Source organism: Meriones unguiculatus, chromosome 4 (genome assembly GCF_030254825.1).
Source record: "Meriones unguiculatus strain TT.TT164.6M chromosome 4, Bangor_MerUng_6.1, whole genome shotgun sequence".
NCBI lineage: Eukaryota > Metazoa > Chordata > Mammalia > Rodentia > Muridae > Meriones > Meriones unguiculatus.
In genome coordinates, this window is record NC_083352.1 from 100,078,830 (window position 1) to 100,106,657 (window position 27,828).

Sequence of the window (27,828 nt, forward strand, 5' to 3'; positions counted from 1 at the left end):
CCGCGCCCCCGGTCCGCGCGCGCCATGGAGCCCAGCCGCGGCGGCGTCGAGACGGTGGGCAAGTTCGAGTTCTCCCGCAAGGACCTGATTGGTCACGGCGCCTTCGCAGTGGTCTTCAAGGGTCGCCACCGCGAGGTGGGTGAAGCTCCCGGGGTCCCCCGTAGTCCCGGACCCCAGCGCAACACCTTATCTCCGGGAGTCCGTAGAGAGACCCAGTTCAGGACCCCAGTCTCGGAAACCCACCTGCTACTCTAGCTCCAGAAACCAGGAGACAGCAGCTCAGGATTCCCTATCCCTGAAGTCAGATCAGACCAGTCCTGGGAACCTAGCTTGGGACTCCATCCGCTTAGATTCCAGGCCCAGCTGAGAGAACCTACCTGCCTGCCTCTGGCATGCTTCCATTCCACGACCCTTTGGAAGCCATTCTAGGCCAACAGTATGTTCCCACCTTGGGGGGCAGAGGGAGGGATGTTCTCAGCCCTGAAGGTCCATGTTTGGCTTTTCAGAAGCACGACCTGGAGGTGGCCGTCAAATGCATTAACAAAAAGAACCTCGCCAAGTCCCAGACACTGCTGGGAAAGGAAATCAAAATCCTGAAGGTGAGCCAGCGCCTCGAGGGAGGGGGAGAAGGTGGGTCAGTTCTTGTCTCGCTCATGAGAAACTTGGATTTGTGTCCTAGGAACTAAAGCACGAAAACATTGTGGCGTTGTATGACTTCCAGGTAAGGCCGGAGGCTGCTACTGTGGGTATGGGGGAGGGGTATTGTTATTCTTGCAGGTGACCCATTCACGGTCTCTGGGCCGTAGGTTGCCTGGGGCTGGAGCCCACAGTGGGCAGTTGGTGATTCTAGATTAGTATTTGGTGTAGGTGAAAAGAGCTGGGGCTCTGTATGTGGTGTTGCTGGCTTGTCGAACTCTGAGGCCACACAGGGCTCCGGAGACTTCCATCTCTGGTTCAAGTTTGGCCTGGCTTTTGCTAGGTCTTTGGGACCTCCCAAGCTTATCTGTTGCCTCAGGGGGAAGGAAGGCTAGTGTTTCAATGAATCTCCCGCGATTGCGTAGCTCAGATCGTTTGTTTGGGCTTAGTGAACCTCGTGATAAGGACCCTTTCCTCTTCAGTGTCTGACCTAGTGGCCCTTACTGAGTCTAGTGTCCCAGGCAGGCCCACCTGTCTGGGCTGGCGGGTTTGTTTGTTGACATTGCTTCAGTGGCCTGGCATTGGCCAGCCCACTCCTGCGTCAGAGGCTGGGAGGGGGAGGGGTTGCTGGAGATTCCTTCTTGCCAGCAGTTGGGGCTGGGCCCACTGAACCCGACAGCAGGATGCCACCACCTCATGGCTGGCTGCCTGCCTCAGCAAGCAAGCCAGCTGACCACTCATCCTCTATGCTACCCTCCAGGTCCCCCAGCCTAGTGGTGTCAGGGGCTAGAGGCCCGGAATGCCTGCCGCGTGTGGGGACCAGGAACCCTAGTGCTGGTCCCCGAGCAAAGTGCTGACTAATGATTTTGAAACCTGTTTACTGGGGCCACGGGACCAGCCCTGGCTGAGGGAAGTTCCCAGCGGGCAGCTGTGTTTTGGTGGCCTCCTCCCCTCTCTTCCTTTCTTCCCTCCCCATTTCCTCTTCCAACTTTACCTTGGGGGCTGTGACATGTCATGAAGTGACATGTGGGCAGGGCCTAGGTTCAGTGTTGACAGGGAGTACCTGGCAACAGCTGGAGACATTGTGTTCTGGGTCCAGGAGGTTGCCCTTCCTCAGCCTGCCTTTCTTCCCCTCCCCATGCTTCTTTCTCTCCCTCTCTTGGTGCTCTAGGATGGGTCAGATCAGCACAGTTCTTCTCACAGAATCCAGGGCTGAGCAGATGGCTTGACCTTCATAGGGACAGACTCTGGCTCTCATTGCACCCGTGTTCCCCTCCAGGTTCCCATAGTCCCCTGCCTGTGCATGTCCATGGCAGTCTCACTAGAATTGAACAGATCAGGGTTAGATCCACTGCAGACTTGAGGGCTACCCCCTTCCCCTCTCAGGTTTTCACTTGTTCTGCTTCAAGTAGTTGAGCCACCTGATTAAGGACATCTAGCATTTCCAGTATTGGCAAGGCTGTGGCTTCCTCTGCCCAGAGGAAGTGATGAGAAATACCAGTCCCTGCCCTCTCCCAAGGATCCAGGGCCCTTCACCCCATAGCATGAGGGTTGTTGCTCTGTGTTGTTGATATTTTTTTAAGATACACACTTTGGCCAGAGAAAAAGATTTGGTCAAAAAGCTCTCCAACAGTACAGAAGATCTCTCTCTCTCTCTCTCTCTCTCTCTTTCTCTCTGTCTCTCTCTATCTAAAATCATTCTTCAGTCACTGTGCAGATGGGGGCTGTCCTTTCTCATCTTAGTCATCCCTACAGTTTTGGGGCTACTCCCTGGAGGTGTGTACCATTCCTGTCATACCCCTGCTATCCTCCATGGTCAATCTTGGAGAAGGGAAGAAGCTTCCCTTGTTACACACTTATGTCTCACCTGCTCTGAAGAAGTGGTAAGAAGTGAAGAAATAAAAAAAAAAAAAAAAAAGTGAAGAAATAAGTGGTAGCTTACAGGATCAGTGTTCAGAGATGGACTGCTGTGAACCGTAAAATAGTCACCTATTTCATGGTTGGGCCACACATGCTGTGCCACCCCTTCCTGTGTCCAGGCCACGGGTTAAGGGAGTGGAGCGCAGGTGGTATTTGCTGCTTCTCTGTTGCTGTGGTGGTTATTTAAGGCCATGTAGTGTCTGGAGCTTGACTGTGGTTCATTTTACTAACCTAACCCCCTCCTGAGGGACACAAGCTATTCTGGGATTCTGGCAAGTCAAAATGTGGTCATGATTGTCCTTGGGCTCTTTGGCTAGGATGGATATGTAGATGGATTCCTAGAAGTCGGAGCTCTGGGCAAGAGGTGTGCCTACTGTAGTTTGAGTGACTGTTGTCAAATTGCCCCCAGAGAGGCAATGCCAGTGTTCATCTGGCAGCTGTCCACCCCCAAGGTTGTATTGACTCAAACCTTATCTTCTCAGTCAAATCTTACTAGTGTTTTTTGTTTGTTTTCGAGACAGGGTTTCTTTGTGTAGCCCTGGCTGTCCTGGAACTAGTTCTGTAGAACAAGCTGGCCTTGAACTGAGAGCTCAGCTTGCCTCTGCCTCCCTGCTGGGGTTAAAGATGTACACTACCACCCACCACTAGGCTTAGTGGAGTTTTTGTTTTGTTTTGTTTTTTAGGATTTATTGATTCATGTATATGTGTGAGTTATATGTCATGTGTGTGCTGGTGCCTGCATAAGCCAGAAGAGTATGCTACCTCTCTTGTAGCTAGAGTTATAGGCAGTTGTAAGTTGTACTAGAAGTAGGTCTTATTTATTTATTTATTTATTTATTTATTTAGTTTTTTGAGACAGGGTTTTTCTGTGTAGCCCTGGCTGTCCTGGACGTACCTTGTGGACCAGGCTGCCCTTGAACTCACAGAGATCCATCTGCCTCTTTCTCCCAGAGTGCTGGGATTAAGGATGTTCACAATCGTGCCTGGCTGTCTTTTTTATTTTTTTTAATATTTATGTTCAATTGATGTTTTGCCTGCATGTATGTCTGTGTGAAGGTGACAGAAGCCCTGGAACTGGAGTTACAAACAGGTGTGAGCTATCCTGTGGGTGCTGGGAATTGAATCCAGGCCCTCGGGAAGAGCAGCCAGAGTTTTTTGTTTTTGATTTCATACAGGGTTTCTCTGTGTAACAGCCCTTACTGTCCTGGAACAGGTTGGTCTTGAACTCACAGGGACCCACCTGCCTCAGAGTGCTGACATTAAAGGTGTGGGCTACCACACCTGGCACAACAGCCTGTGCTGGTAACTGCTGAGCCATCTCTCCAGCAAAATATGTCTTAGCCCTCATCTTGAGTAGTGGTAAACAAATGTGAAAGACCAGGGTCTGTGGTGACAATTTAAGTTAAAGTTCTTAAAGCTATACCCACTTAGTACTGTCTGTGCAAATGTTTTTGATTTGTGTGGACTCTTTATAAAAGAGTTCATCTGTGTTAGGTTACACATAGGTGTCTTCCCTTGCCCTTGTTTGTTTGTTTGAGACAAGGACTCACTGTAGCACCATAGTAGCCTGGTGCTCATTGTGTATCCAGTGTGTCCTCCAACACCTGGCAGAAGCAGGTTAAGGGAGAAGAAGGTTAATTTGGCTATAGTTTATCATAGCAGAAAAGGTGGGGTGGAGTTTGTTGCAGTGGGAACATGATTATTTTCACGTGTTGCCTGATCAGGGAAGCAGAGAACTAAGACTGCAAGTGCCCTCCTCCAGCCATGCTTCGGCCAAGAAGGTTCCACAGTGCCACCAGCTGGGGACCAGGTGTTCAAATGTGTGAACCTGTGCTGGTTTTTCATATTCAAACCATAACACTGACCATGTGTGGGGTGCATGTAATCTCAGCACTTGGGAGGCAGAGGTAGGCAGATCTCTTGAGTTTTAGGCCAGCCTGGTCTATAGAGCGAGTGCCAGGTGAAGCCTTGTCTCAAAAAACCAAACCATATAACACCAGCTTCTCTTTGTTCTTGGCAGTGCTGATGGTTGAACCTAGGCCCTTGAGCATGCTTACCTCACAATCTTAGGAGTTAAACCTCCAACTCCAGCAGACATGTGGGGAGGCAGCTGGACACATGGCCTTCACTAAGGGTGAAATGGGCTCTCTTCATCTAGCATCCAATGCCTGGGCTTGTTCTTGCTCCGGGAAGTGGGCACTGCCAGAATCACGGTTGTAGATGTAGGCTTGCTCAGTCCTTCCCTGCTTGCCAGCCTTACTGCTGATGACTCCCTGGAGACTAGTACGCTGTCTGGCCGGTTCTCTGAAGCCCTACGCCTTGCCAGGTTGCCCAGAGGTGACTCACCTCAACCTTGTAGACAGACCAGCTCTCAGTTCTTCTGGGTTAGTGCCTGTAGTTATTACTGGCCTGTGATTGGGGTTTGGTTGTGGCCTTCTCACCCACAGTGGACAGCATTTTTTTGTTTTTTTTTTTTGAGACAGGGATTCTCTTGTGTAGCCTTGGCTGTTCTGTCCTCAAACTAATGAAGGGCTGTGGAGGTAGTTCTTATCTTGTGGACCCAGATGAATAGGCTAGGAATCAGATAAGTGAGCAGTCTTGTAGTCTGTAAAATTGAATATGCATCTCTCTCTCTTTTAAAAACAGGTGTGTCTCTGACTGATCTGGAGGTCACTGTGTAGATAGGCCCTGAATTTGTGAGAGTTCTGCCTGCCTCTGCCTTCCCAGTACTGGGATCAAAGACATGACCTTTGATCAAAGGCATACACACCCACCATCAACTACACCAGCTCTTTCTTTGTCTTTTGAATCAGGGTCTCTTGTAGCCCAAGGCCAGTCTTAAACTCCTGAGTTTCTGATAGTTCTTCCTTCACTTTGGGATTAAAGGCTTTCAGACAGGTTTTTCATATGTAGCTTTAGCTGGCATTGAGTTTGTTATCCTCCTATCTTATCTTACTAGGTGTGGGGATTACAAGCGTGACCATGCCTAACTTGTTTATTAAAATTATTTTATTTTCACATCGATGGATGTATTGTTTAGATATATGTCTGCACCATGCCTGGTGTCTGTAAAGGCCAGAAGAGGGTGTTGGATCCCTTGGAACTAGAATTACAGGTGTTTGCCCCATGAGAGTGCTGAGAATAAAACCCTGGTCCTCTGGAAGAACATCCAGCTCTCTTAAACACTGGCCCATCTCTTCAGCCCCACCTCTAAATTAATTAAATAAGGTTTTTTGAGATGGGATTTCTCTTTAACGGCCCCGGCTGATCTGGAGCTGGCTCCATAGGTCAGGCTGGCCTCAGACTCACAGAGCTCTACCCGGCTCTGCCACCTGTGCTGGGAATGCAGGCGTGCACTACTGCCCGGACCATCCCTTTATTTAAAAGATTTTTTTAACGTTTGTGTGTGTTATGGGATGGGTCATACACGTGTCACATGCTTGTGTGGATGTTAGGGGATAACTTTGTGGAGTTTATTCTTTCCTTTCACCATGTGGGGTTCTGGGGACTCCAAACTTAGGTTGTCAAGTTGGTGGTAGGTAACTTACCAACAGATCCATCTTGCTGGACACCCTATTTATCTGTCTATTTAATTTTGGGATTTTTGGGTTTTAGAGACAGGGTTTTTCTGTGTGTGAGTGACCCTGGCTGCCCCCAAATCACTCGGTAGACCAGGTTGGCCTCAAACACACAGAGATCCACCTGCCCCTACCTCCCAAGTGCTGGGATGAAAGGCGAATGCAACCAGCACTTGGCACAACAAATGCTCTTAAGTGATAAGCCCTCTCTCAAGCTCCCTAACCCCCACCCTACTTTATCTTTTTTTTAAAAGATTTATTTATTATTTATACAACATTCTGCCTGCACACCATATTTTACTATAGATGGTTGTGAGCCACCATGTGGTTGCTGGGAATTGAACTCAGGACCTTTGGAAGAACAGTGAGTGTTCTTAACCTCTGAGCCATCTCTCCAGCCCCTACTTTATCTTTTTTAAGTCTGAAATGTTGGGTTGATGTTGATCAGATGGGTCCCAGGTATCAAACTCAGGTTTTCAGGCCTGCTGACAGATTCTTCTACCTCCTGGGCCAAGGTTTTTACCTTTCGAGTTGTAGATAACATAAAAGTATGGAGGTTGCAAAGCTTGTGATGAAATACACAATAAAGCCTATGGCTGTGTGGGAATACCATGTTCTAGAGGCTGCCTGCCCTCCCCTGCTTGCCCTGTTAGGCTCTGGTCCTCTACCTGGTTGGCATGTGCTTCCTGCAGTAGACTGGCATTTTGCTGATGGAAGCGTCCTGTCTTTGGAGGGGAGTAAATGTACTTTTCTGACTGTGTTCTGTCTGTGGTGTCGGAATTGCTGTAGGTGGATTACAGGAGAATATTTCTGCAGAGGAATTAAGTGGAGTTGTATTCCCAAGGGTCCACTCTGTGTTCCCCTGCACTATTTGGCTTTTCAGGGAGGACTCTGACTACTCACAATGCAAGAAGTTGGTGCATGACAGTAGGCGTGAAGACCTATCTGGACTCATGCATGCCTCCTTCAAGAGGCTAGCCTGTATCAGGGAGCTGCAACAGAGGGTTGCTGCCGGAGCCCATTGGGGTGAAATGAACCTTCCTTACACACATACACACACAGTTACACACACAGTCATACAAACATATACAGTCACATATGCACACATACACAGTTACACACACAGTCATACAAACATATACAGTCACATATATACACACACACATTCACACTCACACATTCACAGCACAGTCACACACACATACACAGTCACACCCCAGTGCGATGAGCTGGTCTTCCTTCTGTCAGCTGTCCAGAAGAGCTCAGTATTTGCTGTGCCCATAGCCTTGCCACCTTCTGCAGTCCAGAAACCTGGCTCCTCAGGAGTTAAGTGGGTCAGTGCCCATCATCTGCCTGCCAGATCCAGCTTGAGATCACCAGACCAGAGTGGAGTAGGCAGAGGGTGGGGAGCTGGGATCCTATTAAGCAAAAGATCTCAGTGTCTAGGGCGGGGCAGCCTTCTACGTGCCCAAATGCCCGTGCAGCTTCCCAGGATGCTGGCCTTGTGGACCAGCAGTGCATTCCTGCGGATAGCAGGCCCAGCTCCTACAGGAGTGCTGCTTCCATTCTCTGCCTTAATTTTTGTTTGCCCTTGTAAGTCAGGCTTTTTCCCTTGCATAGGAAGGGAAGCTCAGCAAAAAAGAATGTCTGCCTCAAAGACCTGCTTTGCTCTGCTGCCAGCTATAACTGGCCTATTGCCTACTCTCCTCTCTTCATAAGGTTTCCTTCCTCTCTTCATAAGGGCTGGGTGATGGGACCTGACGACTGGCAGAGTGGCAATATTAGGAGCCTAGGGTATTCCCTATCATGGTAAAATGCTTACCACCCTGGGTGGGAGGCTGTGATGGGAAAGACGCTCCTGAGAATGAAGGGCTGCTGTCTGCTCAGTATCCTGAAATATGTGTTAGGGAAACAGTCATGGCCTTTGGCCTTTGAAGTTCCTGAGAGTCTGGTGGTGTCCTAAGAGTTTGCAGAAACCAATTTTGCAGAGTAGAGGCCGGAGAAAGTGGTTCTGGGTGAGCTCAAGGTAGGTTGGGACAGGGTAGCTGACCACTATGGCTGTGCTCTGGCCTCTGCCTGCTGCCCCTTGTTCCAAGGGAGGGTAGTCCCATCATAATGGAGGGGACATAATGAATTATTTGATGTGGAGGTTGTCTTGCTTTGTGGTTTACCTCAACTCCTTGTTCCCTCTAGGCTGGAGACAGCATGGTTCGGCTCTGGAAGGCAAGCAGCAAAGTTCCAAGTTGGGACTAGTTGGGTTGTTGGCTCAGGCAGGGAGATGGAGGATGGCATGAAAGCCAGCCTGCCTGGGCGAGCCCTGCTGCTGCACAGAGCTGCGCATGTTTCTTGGTTTGTTGGGCCTTAGCTTGTTAGTTTGTGAAGCTGGTAGAGGAACATCCTGCCTGGTCTACTGTGGGGCTCAGGGAAAAAATAGAGCACAGGGGCAAGAGACAGTACAAGGAGCAGGCCTGAGAGGGCTGGAGCTACCAGTGGGGGACTAAGGCCACACAGCTCAGGCCTGGTAGGAGCACTCACTGTCAGGCAGAAGGTTGCTCTCTTGGGATAGTAGGTCAGATTTGGGCAACAAGTTGACTGTTGTGAATTGTGGACCCACTCTGCCCTGAGTGCTTTTGGGAAAGGCTGAACAGGGTCTAGCCAGGGACTGTGTATGTAGTTGCTAAAGTCCTGTGGTTCACCAGCAGCTTTGCCTTTAGGGAAGGAAGCAGGATGCAGGATGCTGTGTGTCAGAATAGGTTTAGGGGTGCTGGCTGGTATCGGTAGCTCTTGGTTGGGAATCCTTAATAGCTCTAAGGGAGTTACTCTATCTCTGTCTTCCCAGATCTTTTGTCTGAGTGTCCTTGCCAGTGCCCCTGCTTGTCCTGGCTGGGTGAATGGGTTGGGGCCTGGCATAAATAATGTCCTAATGATAAGGAGAGGCCTGGGTCTCCACTTGCCACCCTCTGGTATATGTGTGTCCCACAGCAAGTGACCACAGCAAGAAGCCTCCCTTGCTTGAGCTGAAGATTCTGAGACAGGCCCTCTTAGATAGAGAAGAGCAGGGTGTGTACAGGAATGGCTGCTTATGGCTCCTTATCTCTGTCACCTTTTCTGTGCCTTGAGCCTTCCTCAAGCTCTCAATTCAGCCAAGCTGAAGGGGCCTGAGACTTTTTTTTCATTTTGGTTCCCATACTACTACCTAGACTGTGTCCTTCTATCCTGAACCCCTAACTTACTTCCTAGTCTGTTCCTCTGAGCCTTCCTTTGTGGCTCAGACTGGGGATTCTACAGAGCATGGCCTGCCCCAGAGTATCTGTCCCCTGCAGCTGGGCTGGAAGGCAGAGGCTGGAGTGGAGCCAAATGGGGCCAAGCCAAGGCTCCTCATCTCCAGCAGGCAGGTAAGCTCAGGAAGGGACTTGGGGTCTTGGTACTCAGGCCTTTGTGAAGCCGTCTAGGTCTGTTTTTGTGAATAGCCTTCTACCTGGCCTCCACTCCTGTTTGTCAATCTTGGGAACACACTGGGCTACCTGAGTGTACTTCTGAGCTCCCTAACCTCACTGGTGCAGCTCTGGGGCACATGGGTGAGCTCTTTGTACATTCATATCCTAGGCGCTTAGACACTTTATGTCTGTCACTCATGGGGGTTCATGTGCAGGCATTAACTGTGGGGACTGGGAGTCTGAGCAGGAGTTGGGGTTCCTTGGTTCTCAGTATCTAAGTACATGTTTGGGGTAGCTGACTTGTGGAACAGGTTAGCTGCTGTGCTGGGGTAATCTGGGGCTGAGGGTGTCTGCTCTCATCTAACCCTCATAGGTTATGAGAAGGGCTCTTTCTGCAGACCCCTAGTCCAGGCACTAGAAGAGAGATTTGAGGTGCCTCAAATCTGCAGCTGAGTTCCTGAAGAGCAGGGAGTGGATTCTCTTTGAGTGCTGTGGGGATAGGGTGGGGCCTTGGCTTCTTACTGTGGGCTGTAGCAGGGAGGGCCTTTTTCCTGTGGTTCCCAAGGCCTGCTCCACCCAGGTGGCTGCTACATTTCAGGGATCATGCTGCCTGCAGAAAGAATTGCAGGTTGTTGAGATCCAGCCTAACTGACTTGGTACCTACCCCTGGGTCCTAAGTTTCTTGTGAAGGAAACAGGTGAAAGTTGTTACAGTTATGATTACAAGGAGTGATTTGCCAGGATGGGCCCTAGTCACATACAGGTACCCCAGTGAAGGGAGGAGACCAGGATGCCTCCTGCTGAGAAGTCTGTGGTATCCTTATAGCCCCACCAGGCAAGATCAGGGCAGCTGAAGGCTTTGTTGCTGACTCAGCCTGACAGTACCAGCATGTTTTATGGACTCTAGAGCCAGGAGCAGAACAGTTCTTGGGCCTGAGAGTCAAGGCAGGAGCCACCTTACAGGTGGTGATCCATGTGCACATGGCCCTTTCTACCCTGAGCCTATGAAGATCCTCTGTGGTCTGAGACACTTGAGGCCATATTTAATATGACCGTGAAACAACAGTATCTACACCAAAGCCACTTGCCACTGATATCCTGTCTCCTAGACTTGAGTCCTGGTCACAAAGGACAGGTAGGCCTGGCCATGTTCACTGTGCCTCAAGCCCTGTAGGTAGATAACATGTTGAGGGTGCCTGTGGTCCCATGTGTCAAAGGCTTTTCCAAGTAATGTCCAATGAGAGACTATTGAAGTTACTCTCCCATCTCAAATGGCTTGTTCTGTCTTACAGGAAATGGCCAACTCTGTCTACCTGGTCATGGAGGTGAGTTCTCATGGGTCCAGGGCAGGCACAGGGCCCAGCAGGATGGGCATTAGGGTGGGTGGGTATAAGCATGAACTGTTGATATTTGTAGCTAGGACTTTGGGGATACCTGCTCTGGGCAGGTCCAAGGATCTGGCATAGAGTTAAAGAGTCTGGGTAAGGCTGAAGGTCTGGAGGTTCTTTGGCCAAGTTCTGATGGTGTGTTCCTTTCCATTTGCAGTATTGTAATGGTGGAGACCTGGCTGACTACCTGCACAGTGAGTAGGCACACCCCAACTGGGTTCTGCTCTAGCCTAAGATACTGCCAGCTTGATTTGACCCCTGCTCGGTTGTGACATTGATCCTTCTGATTTTGGACTGAATAGGAAGTGAGCCCAGCTCTTTAGGCCCTTCAGCTATTAGCTGTGTGTGTGACCACCCTCAGCTATTTATGGAGTGTCTCCCACATGCTGGGTGGGTGGCTTAAGCAGAATAGTTAGGTTCTGCAATTTTGGCAGGGGTGAAGGCACAAGCAGGGTATGTGGGTCCGAGCAAGTACTGGCAGGTGCGAACATAGGGAGAGGAGAGTATATAGCTTTCACGGTAGGGCAAGGGGGCAGCTTTAGAGAAAGTGTAGAGTTGGGCCAAGAGATCTCTGTGGGGTGTCTGGTGCTTACAAACTAAGGAGGTGCCCCCAGCAGAGCAGGGGAGCTTCATGCCGGAGAGCTCAGGACCCACTGGAAGACAGCTAGTGGGTGGGTCTTGATGAGTGAGTGAAGGAACATCCAGGATCTCTTTCATGGGGTGCTCTGAGGGCAGGAGAGAGGCAAGTGGAGACAATGCAGGAACCTTGGCCCAAGGCCTGGAGGGATGCAGTGGCTTTCTACGGCTGTCATTCAGAATGCTTTGCCTTGGCAGACAGGAAACAGGGATTGATGGCTCAAAGCAGCCTGTCCCAGATGGTGCCTTCTGTCTTAGGCTGTGGCAGAAGTGACAACCTTTTAGCTTTCTTTTGGGGGTAGGTACTCCAGAGGGACACAGGCATTTAAAACAGTCTCCTGGTCTTTGGGTCCTCCCTCTACTGGCACCTCAGGACACCTCCCCAGACTGGGGCACTGGCTTTTTGTTGAACCATCAGAAAAGACCCAGGGTCTAGGAGGGCCCTGTGCCGGGTTGGGACAATTGTGGAGTAGGTGTAGATGTGCTGTCTTAGGCTCCTGGTGGCAGATGCAGTGGTCTGTCAGCTCATTGCATGCTCAAGTTCACGTGGCTGAACCACGCTTGGCTTTGTATTTGTTCTTGTCCCCAGGGCAGCCACACAGCATGCTGTACCCATGACCTTCAGTAGTTGGGTGGTTCCTGGCAAGTTTCCAGGCTCCACAGGTGTTAGGTTTATAAGGAGGAGGGAAGGGTGAAAAGGCCAATACAGGGCTGACCTAAAACTTGGACTGTGTCAGGGTGTGTACAGACCCCTTTGTATGCATGTGTTTCATTTCCAGTGTAAGGCTCCCTGATTGCCCACCTGTCAAGTAACTGGGCTGTGGTGAACTGGTGTCCCAACAAAAGGGGTTGGGCAGCCCAGACTGGATCTGAAGTGAATGTTTATTCTCAGTTCCTATGTGCCAAGTGTGTCTGTCTAAGGTGTACATGTTTTGGTGTCTGCCTGTGAGCCTCTGGCTGGGTGGTCCTTGCACTTTGCTCTTTCAGACCTGGTTATCATTGAGGGCCCACTTGCTATGACTCCTTCCTGTCCAGGGAGTTTATCTGGTCATCTCTATACTGAGCTGCTATTGTGAACCCTGTACCCAGTCTATCCAGACTATAGAGGGCTCAGGGCTCTGCCTCTAGTTCCCTTCTGTTTGCAATTTTTAAAATTTGTTTAGTGTAAAGGTGTCAGATCCCTTGGAATTGGCATGTGGGTGCTGGGGGTTGAACCCGGGTCCTTTGGAAAAGCAGACAGTGCTCTTAACCACAGAGCCATCTCTCCAGCCTCTTCTGTTTGCATTTTTAAAATTACTTTGCTGGGTGGTAGTAATTTATGCCTTTAATCCCTGCACTCTGGAGGCAGAGGCAGCCAGGTCTCTGAGTTCAATGCCAGCCTGTAGAGTAAGTTCCAGGGCAGCTAGGGCTACACAGTAAAACCCTGTCTTGAAAAAGCAAAATATACAGGCAGGCGGGCAGGCAGGAGGCAGACAGACAGACAGACAGATAGAGGACTGGAGAGATGGCTCAGTGGTTAAGAGCACTGTCTGTTCTTCCAAAAGGACCCGGGTTCAATTCCTAGCACCCACATGGCAGCTCACAACTGTTTGTAACTCTAGTTCTAAGGGATTTAAAATCCTCACACCAATGCACATAAAATAAAAAATAATTTAAAAAAATGCTAGTGATAGATAGATATGTAGAGCAAGTAAATAAATAATAAAACCTTTTAATTTGTTTTTATGTGTATGAGTGTTTTGTTTGTCTGTCTGTCTGTAGACTGACCACATGCATACCTGGCACCTGCCAGAGGGTATTGGAAACTGTGAGACTGGAATTAGAGATGGTTATGAGCCACCATGTGAGTGATAGGAACCAAACCCAGGTTCTGTGCAGGAGCAGCAAGTGCTCTTGACTGCTGAGGCATCTCGCCAGCCCCAGTACCTTCTTTCACTTACACTTACTTTTTGGAGGCTACTATGAGCTTAGAGGTCAAAGGTCCTATCCCAGAACTAGGGATAAAGCCTAGCAATTGATTGCCATAAGGATGTGGATGATCCTAGGAGGTGTCAATGGAGAAGTAACAAACCAAGAAGAGCAGAGTGCTATCAGCAGCACCAAGAGCTAGCAGTTAGTGGTTGCTGTGGAGGGGGAGTCGACAAGGATGTTTGAGAAGAGGGGCAGTAGACTTTGGGGTTGAAATAAGAAAGGACCATCTTCTTCTGGAGGTTGCAAAACAAGTTGGCCTTGGTGCCTAGTGGCTTGCCGAATGGATGGGTCCTGTGTACCTCTGGGGGTGTGGTACTGGTTCTTAGCCCCTGAGCTTGTCTTTCCACACAGCCTCGTACACCCTGTGTGTGTTCAGGGAGAGACCATGGTGTCCCAAGTCTCCTGAGCCTGCCTTTTCTTACAGCCATGCGCACACTGAGTGAAGATACCGTGAGGCTATTCCTCCAACAGATTGCTGGTGCCATGCAGCTGTTACACAGCAAGGGCATCATCCACCGGGATTTGAAGCCCCAGAACATTCTATTGTCCAATCCTGGGGGTCGCCGTGCCAACCCCAGCAACATCCGAGTCAAGATTGGTGAGACCTGTTTGGGTGGTGGCTCCCTAAAAGACTGCAGCAGGGGACCCTGCCCACAGCAATTTCAGCTCAAGCCATCTGGGTGCTTCTCCTGCAGCTGACTTTGGATTTGCCCGGTACCTCCAGAGTAACATGATGGCGGCCACACTCTGCGGTTCTCCTATGTATATGGTATGTGCCCACTCATGGTTCAGGACCACTTAAATCAACACCAGCCACCCTGGCCAGGCAGGGCTGGGGCCAGCCTCCAACCTGAGATCCTTTACAGGAATGTCAGACCCTCTAAGCTATGGCCTCATTTTGGGTGCAGATATTTTGTCATGTCAAAACTGGTTGGGTTAGCTGGGCGTGGTGGCACACGCCTATAATCCCAGCACTCAGGAAGGCAGAGGCAGGCTAATCTCTGAGTCTACAAAGTGAAGTCTGGACCGCCAAGGCTACAAGAGAAACCCTGTCTTGAAAGATCAAAAAAAACAAAACAAACAAACAAACAAAAACAAAAGAAAAACAAAACTGGTTGGGTGCTGTGTATTGGTTGCTTGGTACCTAGCAGGTGTCTATTCCAATTTGCTGGTACCTGGCATGTGTTAATGGTTATTGCATACTGTTGTGCAGCAGTGCTGATCTGTGTTGTCGCCCTGTAGGCCCCTGAGGTCATCATGTCCCAGCACTACGATGGGAAGGCTGACCTGTGGAGCATTGGCACCATTGTCTACCAGTGTCTGACAGGGAAGGCCCCTTTTCAGGTGAGTGAGCACTATAACACTAAGGGCTTAGTGAGTCCCAAAAGCCCTAGAGGGTAGGGGTCAGTTTGGGTGGCATTCTGTGCAGTGTCCCCAGCATGAAAGAATACAAGGTTGTCAGACGGTGAATCAGTTTGAAATTATAGGTATTGGGCTTGGTGGCTATCCTGTATTCTGTGGATGAAAACCTTTGTCATACCCTGTTCCATTAGTCACTGTAATATTGCAATTCCTTAATAGTTGGTAGCCTTAGCCCCTGCCCAGTCATTCCTCATCCCTGCCACACACGTATATCCTGCCTAGCAGAAGAGACAGGTGGCTCTCCATGAGTTCCAGACCAACCTACAGAGTGAACTTCAGGGTAGCCAGGGCTGCTCAAAGAAACCCTGCCTTGAAAACAAACAAACAAACAAACAAAAAAAGTATTTAAAGCCAGGCATGGTGACTCATGCATGTAATCCCAGCACTCAGGGAGGTAGAGGCAGGAGTATTTCTGTGAGTTTGAGGCCAGCCTGGTCTACAAAGTGAGTCTAGGATAGCCAAGGCTACACAGAAACCCTGTCACGAAAAACCAAAAAAATAAAAAATAAAAATAAATAAATAAAAGAATAAGCCTTTTACCTAGGGCTTAGGCCATACCTCTTTACTTGGTAAGTTAAAGGTCACCTCTGCTATGACCCCCATCACAGGTCAGAGGCATGTCTTAATATGGATACACTGGGTTACGTCTCCTGACTTTCCACCCACCCTTGTTTCTAAAATATAGCTGTTAACCTAAGCATATGTATACCTCGCCTGTTAGCAAAGTCTGCATCAGGGGAATTTGTGAACCAAGGGTTGTGTCTGCTTTGGAAAGACATGGTATTGATGCCTGTAGTGACCCCAAGCTGATAGGTGTGGAATAGCTCCTACTAGCCAACACTGACCATCCAGGTCAGGAGCTAACCCCACTCCCTGTCACTGGGATGTCAACTGTGAGCCTCCCAGATATGTCCCCATCAGATACTCACTGAGGGATTCCCTTTTCAGTTCTGGGATATATACCAACCCTGGCCACCCCTTTCTTAGCTGGAGGGTCTGGTGACTTCCTCTGTCTCACCTGTCTTCCCTTTGTCCTTGTGTGCACATAGCATATGAGCTGCCTAGTGATCCTCTCTATGGGATGGCTGGGGATGAATGCACTTGAGAGGCTAAGCAATTGTAGGCAGCAGGGACCTGTTCTAACTTCTTCATTGCTATCTCAACAGGCCAGCAGCCCTCAGGACTTGCGCCTATTTTATGAGAAGAACAAGACACTAGTTCCTGCGTAAGCAGACCTCCCTACTCCCCAGGATGGGTCTACCCCGGCAGCTGACAACTTACTTAAATCCATCCTCTCTTTATCCCAGTATCCCACGGGAGACGTCAGCTCCCCTGCGGCAGCTGCTTCTAGCTCTGTTGCAGCGCAACCACAAGGACCGCATGGACTTTGGTGAGCACAGGCCAGCTGGCACCCTGCAACCTTAGCCGCCCTGCTTGTTGTTACGTATTATGTCTGCTACCATTATGTTAGCTGGCCTCAGTGAACACCCAAGGTCCTGTGGTGTACCAGCTGCTGTTGGCCTCCAGGGCCACATTGGGTTGGGCTCCTTTTAACCTCAACAAGGCCAGCAGATGGAATCCTGCTGAAGTGGGGTTCAGATGTTCTCAGGAGCCATCATCTGGGACTCTGACTCTGCCTAAGTAGCTGGGGCCTGGCCTTGACTCAGGGCTTTGGGGTCAGGCTGTCTGTGTCAGGGGCATCAAGATAATTCACTTATTTTTCCACAGATGAATTTTTCCATCACCCTTTCTTAGATGCCAGCACCCCTATCAAGAAGTGTGAGTCTCTGGGGGTCTTGGGCACAAACAGGGCTTGTGATATGTTCTCCAGTATATGTAGGTAATACATTGCTATCTTGGGGGACACCCTGGATAAAAGGAAGGGGTACCAGTTCTGCCTCTGCTTTAAGGCCACTTTGTACATAGGTTGCTGTGGTGTTGTGGGTGTGGGGGTACTTGGAGGTGTCAGTGCCAGGTGGTGTAACCTGATGCTGGATGCTTGTTACTGGTAAGAACTGGAGTACTGGTGCCAATCAAAGGCAACCAAGTCCCCAGAGCTGTAGTGGGGTCCAGCAGTGTGCACACTGACCCACATCCCCCTTGCAGCCCCACCTGTGCCTGTGCCCTCGTATCCAAGCTCAGGGTCAGGCAGCAGCTCCAGCAGCAGTTCTGCATCCCACTTGGCCTCTCCACCGGTGAGTTGGCTTTTTCTGTTTCTTTGGGCCATGGAATGTATACTGATGGTTATGCAGAAATAGATCTAGCTGCCTCTGGTCCTTACATGCTTCAGACATGATCTGTGTATCTGCATGACACTGATGCTTAGTGTTGGGGACAAGCCTGTTGAGCTTGCCCGTGTGGGACTTGAGCCTATCTGAATGTGTAGCTGGTCAGTAGTGTTTGGTTGGGCAGTAATAAGCTAGTGTCTGGGTTTGGCGCAGTCCTCTGGGCTCTGCCATAATCGGGAGCAGGTTCTGTTACCTGTGTCTGGTGGTGGGGGCTCACTATGGTGATGCTTATTCCATGAGAAGTATGGCCCACAGCTGTGCCAAGCATGTCACCTGCCCTGGGAGTCTGGAGGTTTGTCTACATGGTGCCTGGTTGTTACTGGTTTGTAGTGGCACCTTCCTCACAGCATCTACCTCTATGTCCCCTGGTGTGTTATTGTATAGAAATGGAGAGGTGGGTTGCAGAGGGATGGATGGTGAACACAGCCCCAGACATGGATTCTTAGTAAATAGCTAGAAGCTTCAGGCTCCCAAGCAGTGTGTGTTTAAACCCCTGACTCTTAACCCTAAGGAAGGTCATGTCTTTAATGTTTGAAAGAGAAGAAGCTCTGATGTGCTGCAGAGAGTATCCAAGCCCAGGCCCCTTTGCTTAGCAGCATGGGTCTGAGCTCCGCTGTGGTCTGCTTTATCCCTGGGGAGGTTGATTGCCTATGGACTCAGCTCACCAGCCTTGTTCTGTCCTGCAGTCCCTGGGGGAGATGCCGCAGCTGCAGAAGACCCTTACCTCCCCTGCCGATGCTCCTGGCTTTCTGCAGGGCTCCCGGGACTCTGGTGGCAGCAGCAAAGACTCTTGTGACACAGATGACTTTGTCATGGTCCCAGCCCAGTTTCCAGGTCAGGCCCCACTCCTCAGGCAGGCAACCTCATAGTATTTGTTGGGAGATTATTGGAGCTTTGTCGGATAAGTCTGGGTACATGCACATGATACGGGCATGGTTATAGAGTCCTCTACTCATGAGCATGGGGCTTAGGCCTGTCTCCCTATGGGCAATTTAAATGGGTTTCTAAAGCTTTGAGCTTTCTGGGAAGAATGTCACCACCACAGGTGTGTCTGGAGAGCCCTGTGTTCAGGTTCTAGAGTAAAAAGAGGGATGGTCCCGGTGGTGTATATACAGCACACAGGTGGCTCAAAGATCCGCTGCTCATTCCAGTGTCCACTTCTGTCCTGGAGTAGACTGTCCTTTCACTGGGACCCCACAAAGCCGCTGTATTAGCATGTAACTGCACTGCCTAGACTGCACACTCTGGGGGAGAAAAGGGACATTGGACAGACCACAGAGGGCCAGAGAGAGGGTCAGGTGAGCCAAGGAGAGCAGAGGACACCTTGTCCAGATGGTGTATCTTCTACAGGTGACCTAGTAGCCGAGGCAGCCAGTGCCAAGCCCCCACCTGACAGCCTGCTGTGTAGTGGGTGAGTCCCTCTTGACCTATGCTTGGGGATAAATCGGGCCTTTGAAGTAACCAGTGCTATACTGCCTGGCCCAGTCCTGGCTGGGAATGAGGCCATTTGGGAAGAACTAAAGCTGCTGGCCCCTTTAAGGAAGCCTGGTGAGGGAGTTTAGGGTCTGCATGCATCAATCTAAAGGTGTCTGCCTGTCCCTTCTGCTACCAGGAGCTCGCTGGTGGCCTCTGCTGGCCTAGAGAGCCATGGCCGCACCCCATCTCCCTCTCCGACCTGCAGCAGTTCTCCCAGCCCCTCTGGGTAAGCATAGATGGGCATCAGTGACCCTCAGTGTCATGGCTACCCTTCTTGCCAAGATGTGTTGTATCTAAAGGTCTTGTATTCAATCATATCTGGCCAGACATGACAGTGTGGCTGTCCCACTGAAGGCCTGTTGATGTATGGTTGTGTTGATGGGGGAACACACTAAGTATACTGCCTACAGAACCTTCTCTATAGGTTAGATTACAGGCAACACATATGTAAGGGTCACACAGACACAGGACTGGGTGTGTACTAACTGAAAGTCAGTTCTTCAGGCCTGGCCAAAGCTAAGACTGTCCATCCAGATGTGTCTGGGCCCAAGCCTCTTTCCAGTGCTGCCTACAGTGGTTACCCTCTCTCCACAGCCGTCCTGGCCCCTTCTCCAGCAATAGGTATGGTGCCTCGGTCCCCATTCCTGTCCCTACTCAGGTGCACAACTACCAGCGCATCGAACAGAACCTGCAGTCGCCCACTCAACACCAGACAGCCCGGTTAGTGACCCTGACCTTAGGAAAGTGCTGCCACAGCTGTCCTGTGGACAGTCCTGGAGGTTGTTCTTGTAACATGGGGGGAGAGAAGACAGGGCTCCTGAGCTCATGAAGCCCATCTTCTTGACAAGCTGTGTTTGCTAGACTGAAGTAAATGGTAGGGTGGGCTGAGTGTTTCATAAAAGCTACAGAGGGCAACTTGTGTTAGTGACTGTAGTGACTGAGCCATTATAGCCAAGGAGAAGGTGAGTGGGGCAGTGAGGTGGCTGAGACTTCACTTGCCCTGACTCTTTGTGCAGGTCCTCTGCCATCCGAAGGTCAGGTAGCACTAGCCCCCTGGGCTTTGCTCGGGCCAGCCCATCACCCCCCTCCCACACTGATGGAGCCATGTTGGCCAGGAAGCTGTCGCTAGGAGGTGGCCGTCCCTACACACCCTCTCCCCAAGGTGAGTAAGTCTGTATGAGGATGGGACCTGGTAGGCATTCCTTCCCCGTCTGTGGGTGGGTAGGGTGTAATGACCCCTCTGTTTGCTGTGATCTGATCTAGCCACACTTTTCCTACCAGTGGGAACCATCCCTGAGCGGCCAGGCTGGAGCAGAGTGCCCTCTCCACAAGGAGCTGATATGCGAGCTGGCAGGTCACCACGACCAGGTAGGTATGGGCATAGCTCCTGACATGAGCATCTGTAGAGCAGGCATGGGAAATAGCTAGCTGACCTCCTTGCTTAGGGCCTCCTTCCAATTGTTTTTTTTTTTTTTAAACATTTATTTATTTATTACTTATGCAATGTGTGTTAGCATGTACACCTGCACGCCAGAAGAGGGAACCAGATTTCATGTTTTAAATTTAGATGGTTGTGAGCCACCATGTGGTTGCTGGGAATTGAACTCAGGACCTTTGGGAAGAGCAATCAGTGCTCTTATCCTCTGAGCCATTTCTCCAGCACCCGCCTCCTTCCAATTGTTGTAGCCACTGTTGTTAGGGAGAAAGTAGGAAGTACTGTGAAATAGTCCAGTGTCAACCTTTGGGTCACAGATGATGTCTCCTGCTATTCAGTTTCTTGTACTCTACAGCTGTGTGGCTTTGGACAGATTGCTAAGCCTTTTTGTGCCTCTGTTCTTGTGGAGACTTTCTGAGGTAGCTATAAGGATTCTTGTATTCATGGAGTGAGGGATCCACAGAATGGTTGTTAGAGGCCTTGAGTGGGGTGGTAGCTTATATGGTACATTTTCAGTGTGCTTGGCTGAGGGACCTGAGGATAGTAATGCAGCCTGCTCCTCTACCCAGGCTCCTCTGTGCCTGAGCACTCTCCACGAACCACTGGCCTGGGCTGCCGCCTACACAGCGCCCCCAACCTGTCCGACTTCCATGTTGTGCGCCCCAAGCTGCCTAAGCCCCCGACTGACCCACTGGGAGCCACCTTCAGCCCACCCCAGGCCAGCGCACCCCAGCCCTGCCCAGGACTACAGTCTTGCCGGCCACTGCGTGGCTCACCTAAGCTGCCTGACTTCCTTCAGCGGAGTCCCCTGCCCCCCATCCTAGGCTCTCCCACCAAGGTAATGGCTGGGCCAGCTCCTAGGAGGGACTGAGGTCTGTTGTGGGAGATAAGTGGGAAAGGACCTGGTGTCTGTGTTTTGGCTACCTGCTGGGCTTCTCTCTCAGGCTGTTTTCCTGGGAGTGCCTTGGGGGTAGGGAAGGGAGGTTAGAGGAGCTGGTTCCTGGTGGGAGGCCTGTAGCCCCAGTGGCTTCTCACCTTTACTTTGTGAGGCCTCATGTAACTGGGACTGCTGGCTTCCCTGACAGGCCCTGCAGCGCCCTATGTCTCTTCACTAGGCTGTGGCTGCTTCCTTGTGGGAGTGTGGTGTCACTGCTGCTTACTAAGATGTGTATAGGCCAGTTTGGGTACAGGAAGGGAATCTCAGACTAGGCACAGAGGCACAACCCTGTAAGGCCAGCTTTTAGAAGGATCTGAATATTGAGGCTAGCTTGGGTTGCATTCTAAGACTCCATTTTAAAAGTCTCAGAAGTCCAGTCTCACCTCAGAGAGGTTGTGTAGTTCTATCTCCTTTCTTAGTTTTACTTTTGGGAAAAGGGGCCCCAAGCAGCAGTGCCACCTCATGTTATAAGAGCCTTTTGGTCTGGAAGGAAGGATTTCCTCAGTGGGTCCCACTGTGGGCTGTAGCTTCTGAGGTCTGCTAGTCTGTTGGGCCTTCTTAGTGCTGTTCTTTTCCCCTAGGCTGGGCCCTCCTTCGACTTCCCCAAAGCCCCCAGCTCTCAGAATTTGCTGACCCTGTTGGCTCGGCAGGGTGTAGTAATGACACCCCCTCGGAACCGCACACTGCCTGACCTCTCAGAGGCGGGTCCTTTTCAGGGCCAGCAGCTGGGCTCTGGCCTGCGCCCTGCTGAAGACACCAGGGGCCCCTTTGGCCGGTAAGTGGAGTGGGAGGCTGTGCTCTGGAGCTGTCTTAACCACCATTTCTGACCAAAATCATCTTGTGCTGCTGCTGCCCAATGTGGCAGATGTTGGCAATTTGTGGTGGGTACTTGCAGTCCAGCCTCTCTTCCTTGTTTGAAAGATGAAGTGAGTTAGAGGAGTGGAGCTCCTTATGCTTGGCCTGAAGTATGGTTATGTGCAGAAAGAGGGCCCCAGGTGCTGAACCCAGAGGTCCACCCCCCCGACATTACTGCCTCCCCACTGCTGCCACCTCAGGTCCTTCAGCACCAGCCGCCTTACAGACCTACTGCTTAAGGCTGCATTTGGGACACAGGCCTCTGACTCAGGCAGCACCGACAGCTTGCAGGAGAAACCTATGGAGATTGGTATGTGAGAGGTCAGCCAGAGCACTTGTGGAGGGTCTGAACCTAACCCCCTAACCCATCCCTGAGCCTGCCTTGTTCTTCAGCTCCCTCTGCTGGCTTTGGAGGGACCCTGCATCCAGGAGCCCGTGCCGGAGGGGCCAGCAGCCCAGCACCTGTGGTATTTACTGTGGGCTCCCCACCCAGTGGTACCACACCACCCCAGGGCACCCGCACCAGAATGTTCTCAGGTGAGGCCTGTGCCAAGTAAAAGCAGTACTCTCTCTCGGATGGGAATTTTTGGAGCCAAACCCTCGTTCTGTAGCAGAGGCCTAAAGTGTTAAGGTCTAGGGCCTTCCCATCATGGATGTGGAACAGTGATGGTTCCCAAGATGCTGGTCTCCATGTCCAGCTGAAAGGCCAACCTATATTGGCCAGGAGTGCTGGCATCCAGAACAGATCCGTGAGGGTCCTGCCACTTCACAATGATGGCAGTGGTTGTCTTGCCTTACACCACCCCTTTTCACACATGGCTTCACTACCATCTCTGAGTAGATGTGGGTTTAGGTATTGGGGAGCTAGAGTACTCCAAGATGGAGCCCTAGGGGTGCTGGCATCTTTGTGTCCCCTGTTAAAACATCAGGATAAGGAGGAATGTAGGGAGGGGGTACATTTGAACTCTAGAGGTGGAATTCAGAGGGCCAGAGGTTGTAGAGTGAGAAGCAGGCATGCTGCCTATCCCTTACCAGCCATCTACCTACAGTGGGCTCTTCCAGTTCCCTGGGCTCTGCCGGCTCCTCCTCTGCCCGTCACTTAATGCCTGGGGCCTGTGGTGAGGCCCCTGAGCTTTCTGCCCCAGGCCACTGCTGTAGCCTTGCTGACCCCCTTGCTGCCAACTTGGAGGGGGCTGTGACCTTCGAGGCTCCTGACCTCCCAGAGGAGACCCTCATGGAGGTGAGGCTTGTGGGGAGGTGACAAGCATGGGTGCTCCCTTCTAAGTTGCCTGCTTAAGACTTGGGGGAGAGGTGCCCCTCTGGCAGATTAACCTTTCAGCCCTCCTACACACACTTGTGTGTCCGAGGCTCTGACCTTTATTGCTTCCTTAGCAAGAGCACACGGAGACCCTGCACAGTCTGCGCTTCACACTTGCATTTGCACAGCAAGTTCTGGAGATTGCAGCCCTGAAGGGTAGTGCCAGCGAGGCAGCCGGGGCCCCTGAGTACCAGCTTCAGGAAAGTGTGGTGGCTGACCAGATCAGTCAGTTGAGCCGAGAGTGGGGGTAGGTGTTGCCTGGGAAGGAAAATGGCCTCTATTAGACAGTGTTGCCTCTGACTTGCCTCTGACCTGTGTGTTGCCCTCTAGCTTTGCAGAACAGCTAGTACTGTACTTGAAGGTGGCTGAGCTGCTGTCCTCAGGCCTACAGACTGCCATTGACCAGATCCGAGCTGGGAAGCTCTGCCTTTCATCTACTGTGAAGCAGGGTGAGGAAGTGGGCTCAGGGAGGTGGTGCTGGGATAAGAGTGAGCAAGCCTGAGAGAGGGGGTAGTTAAGGCCACATGGTTAGGACCAGGCCATGCCAGAGAGCAGTTGGCAGAGTGAGTACATGGGGCCTGGCGTCATGCTCAGAGCAGATTCAGTGTATGGGTTTGTCTAGGACAGTGGCTTGGGGCTAAGGTTGATCTTGCCTTGGCTGTTGGGGGTGATAGCTTCTGTCCAGGTGGAATGTGTTCCTTCACCCACATGCTTTCCCAAGCTGACAGCCACTTCTACCCTAGTGGTACGCCGACTAAATGAGCTGTATAAAGCCAGCGTGGTGTCCTGCCAGGGCCTCAGCTTGCGGCTCCAGCGCTTCTTTCTGGACAAGCAACGGCTGTTGGATGGGATCCATGGTGTCACTGCTGAGAGGCTTATCCTCAGCCACGCTGTGCAGATGGTATGGGGCAGTCTGTATACTGTGTCTGGCAAGGCTTGGGACATTGTTTCTAGGCTGTTGCCAGGTGCCAGGACTCTGAAGTTTGATGGGATGCTCTCACTTGCCTCAACTCACATGAGAGGCCTATGTATGAAGACCACACTGTTTGTGGATCATGCTTCTGCTTTGACATAATTTATGTTTTCCTCACATGAGGAACACATCTGCCAAAGGAAGGGTCTAAGTATAAGTTGGCCTCCTTATCTCTACTTTCTCAGTGGTCAGTGACCCATCTACTGATCAGCTTTATTGCCAACCCCAGTTGTAGAAATGACTCTGAGTGGATGGATGCTCTGCTCTGCGCACTGTCAGCAGTGCCACCCAGAGCATCTGGGGCAGGGGGTGATGGTGATGCTCAGACCTAGCAGACAACACAGTGGCTGCCATGCAGGCAGGTCATCTAGCTCTGTGAGCATCTAGGGAATTCCTCAGCTATCCCCAGAAGTTAAAATGAACTTGGCTAATCCATAGTGTGCAGTGTGCTGAGCAGTCAGGCCACCCCTGCCTAGCTCTGCCCTTGTCTGCAGGTGCAGTCGGCTGCCCTAGATGAGATGTTTCAGCACCGAGAGGGCTGTGTACCACGCTATCACAAAGCCCTACTACTTCTGGAGGGGCTACAGCACACACTCACGGACCAGGCAGACATTGAGAACATTGCCAAGTGTGAGTGTCTTTCCCGGGCAGCCGGAGGTGGGGTGGTAGGTGCAGCCTCCTGCCTCATGCTTTCTCTTCCACAGGCAAACTGTGCATCGAGAGGAGACTCTCGGCCCTGCTGAGTGGCATCTGTGCCTGACCGTCTGCCTGCTGCCAGCCTGCAGGGTAGGGTCTGAGACCTGGCAGACTGTCCCCAGCACTGAGCCGATGGTGCTGAGACGGCTGCCAGCCAACTCCAGCAGGGATGCTGCACAGTGGGCCTGTGTAGACTGGTGCAACTCTTGATTCCTAGGCAGCCAGTCTCTGCTGGTAGGTAGACATCAGCGCCAGGGACAGCTCCCTTGCCTACTGGGAAGGAGTTTCTGAACTTATTCCTCCTAGCCGGCTCCCGTGGCAAGTAGGCATGGCGCTGAGAGGTGGTAGGCTGGTGAGTGTGGTCACCTGCCACCTGTGGAGCCCAAGGCAGCCCTGTGGACAAACAAGGCCCTGAGACTGTTGTTGACTCCAAGCCAAAGCGAGCGTTTTCTCACAGCTCACTTGCCCCATTGCTTGTCCAAGAAAAAAGGGTGTGGCCTTTTGGCCTCTCCATCTCTCTAGGAACCTCACCCTCTGAGACTACCCACCCAGCTTTGTAAGTCACCGGAGCACTTTATGCAGACAGAGACTGGAGAACCTCAGCCAGCAGTGAAGACTGCTGGAAACCTGCCTCCTGTTCCTGGCTCTTGTCCTTCAAGATGCTGTATAGATGCAGACCATGTCTATATGTATAAATAGCCCAGTGTTCACCTCCACCTGTGTCTGGTCCTTGGAAAACAACAGACCTGCCTTCTGTGGGAGAGAGAGTCCTCATGTTTGAATGTTCATTTGGGACAGTCATTGTGTGATGCACCATGCTATTTAACCTCAACTTCACACTTTACTCCTAAAATGTGTCCCACCCTCCCAACTCAGTTTTTCTTTATAAAAGGAAACTTCAGATGTTTAAGAATTGGAAGGGTGGGGGCAGGGCAAGCAGAGCGGTGCTCTGGATGGTGCCTCAGCTGTGTGGCTGAGGGTGAGATGAGGCTGTCTGCAGTAGTGTAGAGTGCATGAGTGAGTGTGTGGCTGACCATCTCCTTTTACCTTTCCCTGTTAGATGGCAGAAAGGGCAGTGCCCAGCCGTCGTCCTCCCCGTGCAGTGGGCAGGTGTGGGTGAAGTATAACATGTCTCCCCTGGAGCTTTGCTGTCAGTCTGGCTCCTGTGCTTGATGGCCTTCAGGGTCTGTGCTGAAGCTTGTCTTCCAGGCTCCAGGGTGGACACAAGCTAATACTTCCCAGCCTCCCTGGTCTGCTAGTCTTCTGTTTGTCAACGTTCTGTCCATGCATACTTGAAAGTATCTGAGTGTCCACAAGGCAGATACTTGTTTCTGTCCCACAACAACGTTCAGAGTTAGAGGCCACATAACACACAAAAACACGTGTTTTTTTTTGCAATACTTGAAATATTGCCACTGTGCTTGGATGTACAAGAAAGCAGATCTTAAAGACCAGCCTCCTCCCTAGTCACCCATGACCTCCCTTGCATGTAACATGTTATATTTATTGCTTTGTGGCCAACTGCCACCAGGGAGGCTGGTGCAGGGGTCCTCACCCACCACTGGTTCTGAATGGCTCCTGGGTGGCCATGTGTGCGTGTGGCTGGCTGGCTGTGTGTGACATGAGCCAAACCTGCTCTCTAAAGCAGTACTCAGCTCTGTCAATTTTAAGATGAATTTTGTGAGTCTCCCCCTTTGCGTTTCACTGTGTCATATCAGTTTAAAAGAATAAAATTTGGAATTATTGATGTGGTGTCAGTGTTCATCCAGGACCTGTCTTCAGGTCCATTTCTGCAGACTGCCTGTGTGTTCCAGCCAAAGTAAGGACTCTCAGGGCTTCACAGTCCTGGCTGTGTCCACTTAGCTTTGGAAGCAAACCCTACTTTGATCCAGCAATAGATAGGTGGATTCATTGTGTAGCCCACTGAGCCAGGTAAGAATCTACAGGAAGTGGGGCAATTCTCCAGGCTACCTGAGGACACTAGTTTTTGGTTCCTTTGGAAATACATCAGGCTAAAGGCTTCACATGTGAGGTGCATGTTTCTTGCAAGGAGTCTTCTGACTGCTTATAGAGTGGTGGCATGGGCCCCTTTTGAGAGACAGGACATTAATTCCTAGGATCGAATCATCTTTCATCCCCTGCCTCAGACTCAGGATTAGCTGAGACTGTGGGATGCTCTATTACACCTGGCTTTGCTTGCAGTCTTTTTTTTTTCCCCTTTTCTAAACTTAGTAGCAAGTGTGGTGTTCTTTCAACCAGTTTCCCAACACTGATGAAAGTGACCATAAGTAAGGGTCTCACATAGCCCAGTCTGGCCTCAGACATGCTGTATATCTAAAGATATGTGAATGACCAGTCCTGCTTTTAGGTGTTGGGGTCACAAGTGTATCAGTGTACCCAGTTCTCCTTTGCCTATGATACACATACACGCCTCTTTTTCCTCCCTCAGAAAACTAGGTTGTGATTGAGCAACAGTACTCTTAACCACTGAGCCATCTCTCTAGGCCTTTGTTTTTATTTTGAGATAGAATCTGGTGAGATTGACCATGCTGGCCTTGAACTCTTGGTTGCCTTGTTACAGCCTCCCCGGTACTAACATTGCACCTGCACCAGGACACCCAGACTCAGCAGGGTACATGTAGGGTGATGTGCCCCACCACACAGAGCAGAGCATTGTACAACTTCTGTGCTATCTGCTCATTCTGACTGCTGTAGTCCAGGCAACCTTGAAGGCCTGCGAAGAGCTGGGCAGATATAGTCAGTTCCATATACAATGAGATGGCAGGGACCTGGGTTATGCGACAAAGCTGCCATTTAGCCATCTTTTGACCTGTCAAGGAAAATGAATATATGTCTGTTTTCC

The 27,828-nt window shown here is 50.9% G+C and overlaps 1 protein-coding gene across 2 annotated transcripts; it reads left to right on the forward strand.

The window, feature by feature from the left end:
- Window positions 1–26,710, forward strand: Ulk1 (unc-51 like autophagy activating kinase 1). Of its 2 annotated transcripts, none has more exons than XM_021644903.2 (28): window positions 1–135; window positions 507–599; window positions 680–721; window positions 10,863–10,895; window positions 11,116–11,152; window positions 13,990–14,163; window positions 14,261–14,334; window positions 14,808–14,909; window positions 16,154–16,212; window positions 16,295–16,377; window positions 16,716–16,766; window positions 17,094–17,182; window positions 17,962–18,109; window positions 18,626–18,686; window positions 18,888–18,977; window positions 19,346–19,471; window positions 19,768–19,913; window positions 20,015–20,119; window positions 20,756–21,024; window positions 21,705–21,898; window positions 22,179–22,288; window positions 22,372–22,515; window positions 23,028–23,218; window positions 23,371–23,543; window positions 23,627–23,745; window positions 24,040–24,197; window positions 24,764–24,899; window positions 24,974–26,710. In XM_021644903.2, exons 1-28 carry the CDS (start codon window positions 25–27, stop codon window positions 25,027–25,029), a joined length of 3,174 nt encoding a protein of 1,057 aa, XP_021500578.1. In that variant the 5' UTR covers window positions 1–24; the 3' UTR covers window positions 25,030–26,710. The 2 variants fall into 2 exon arrangements, with proteins under 2 accessions (XP_021500578.1, XP_021500579.1); XM_021644904.2 differs by having other exon boundaries at window positions 20,033–20,119.
- Window positions 26,711–27,828: the final 1,118 nt, after the last annotated feature.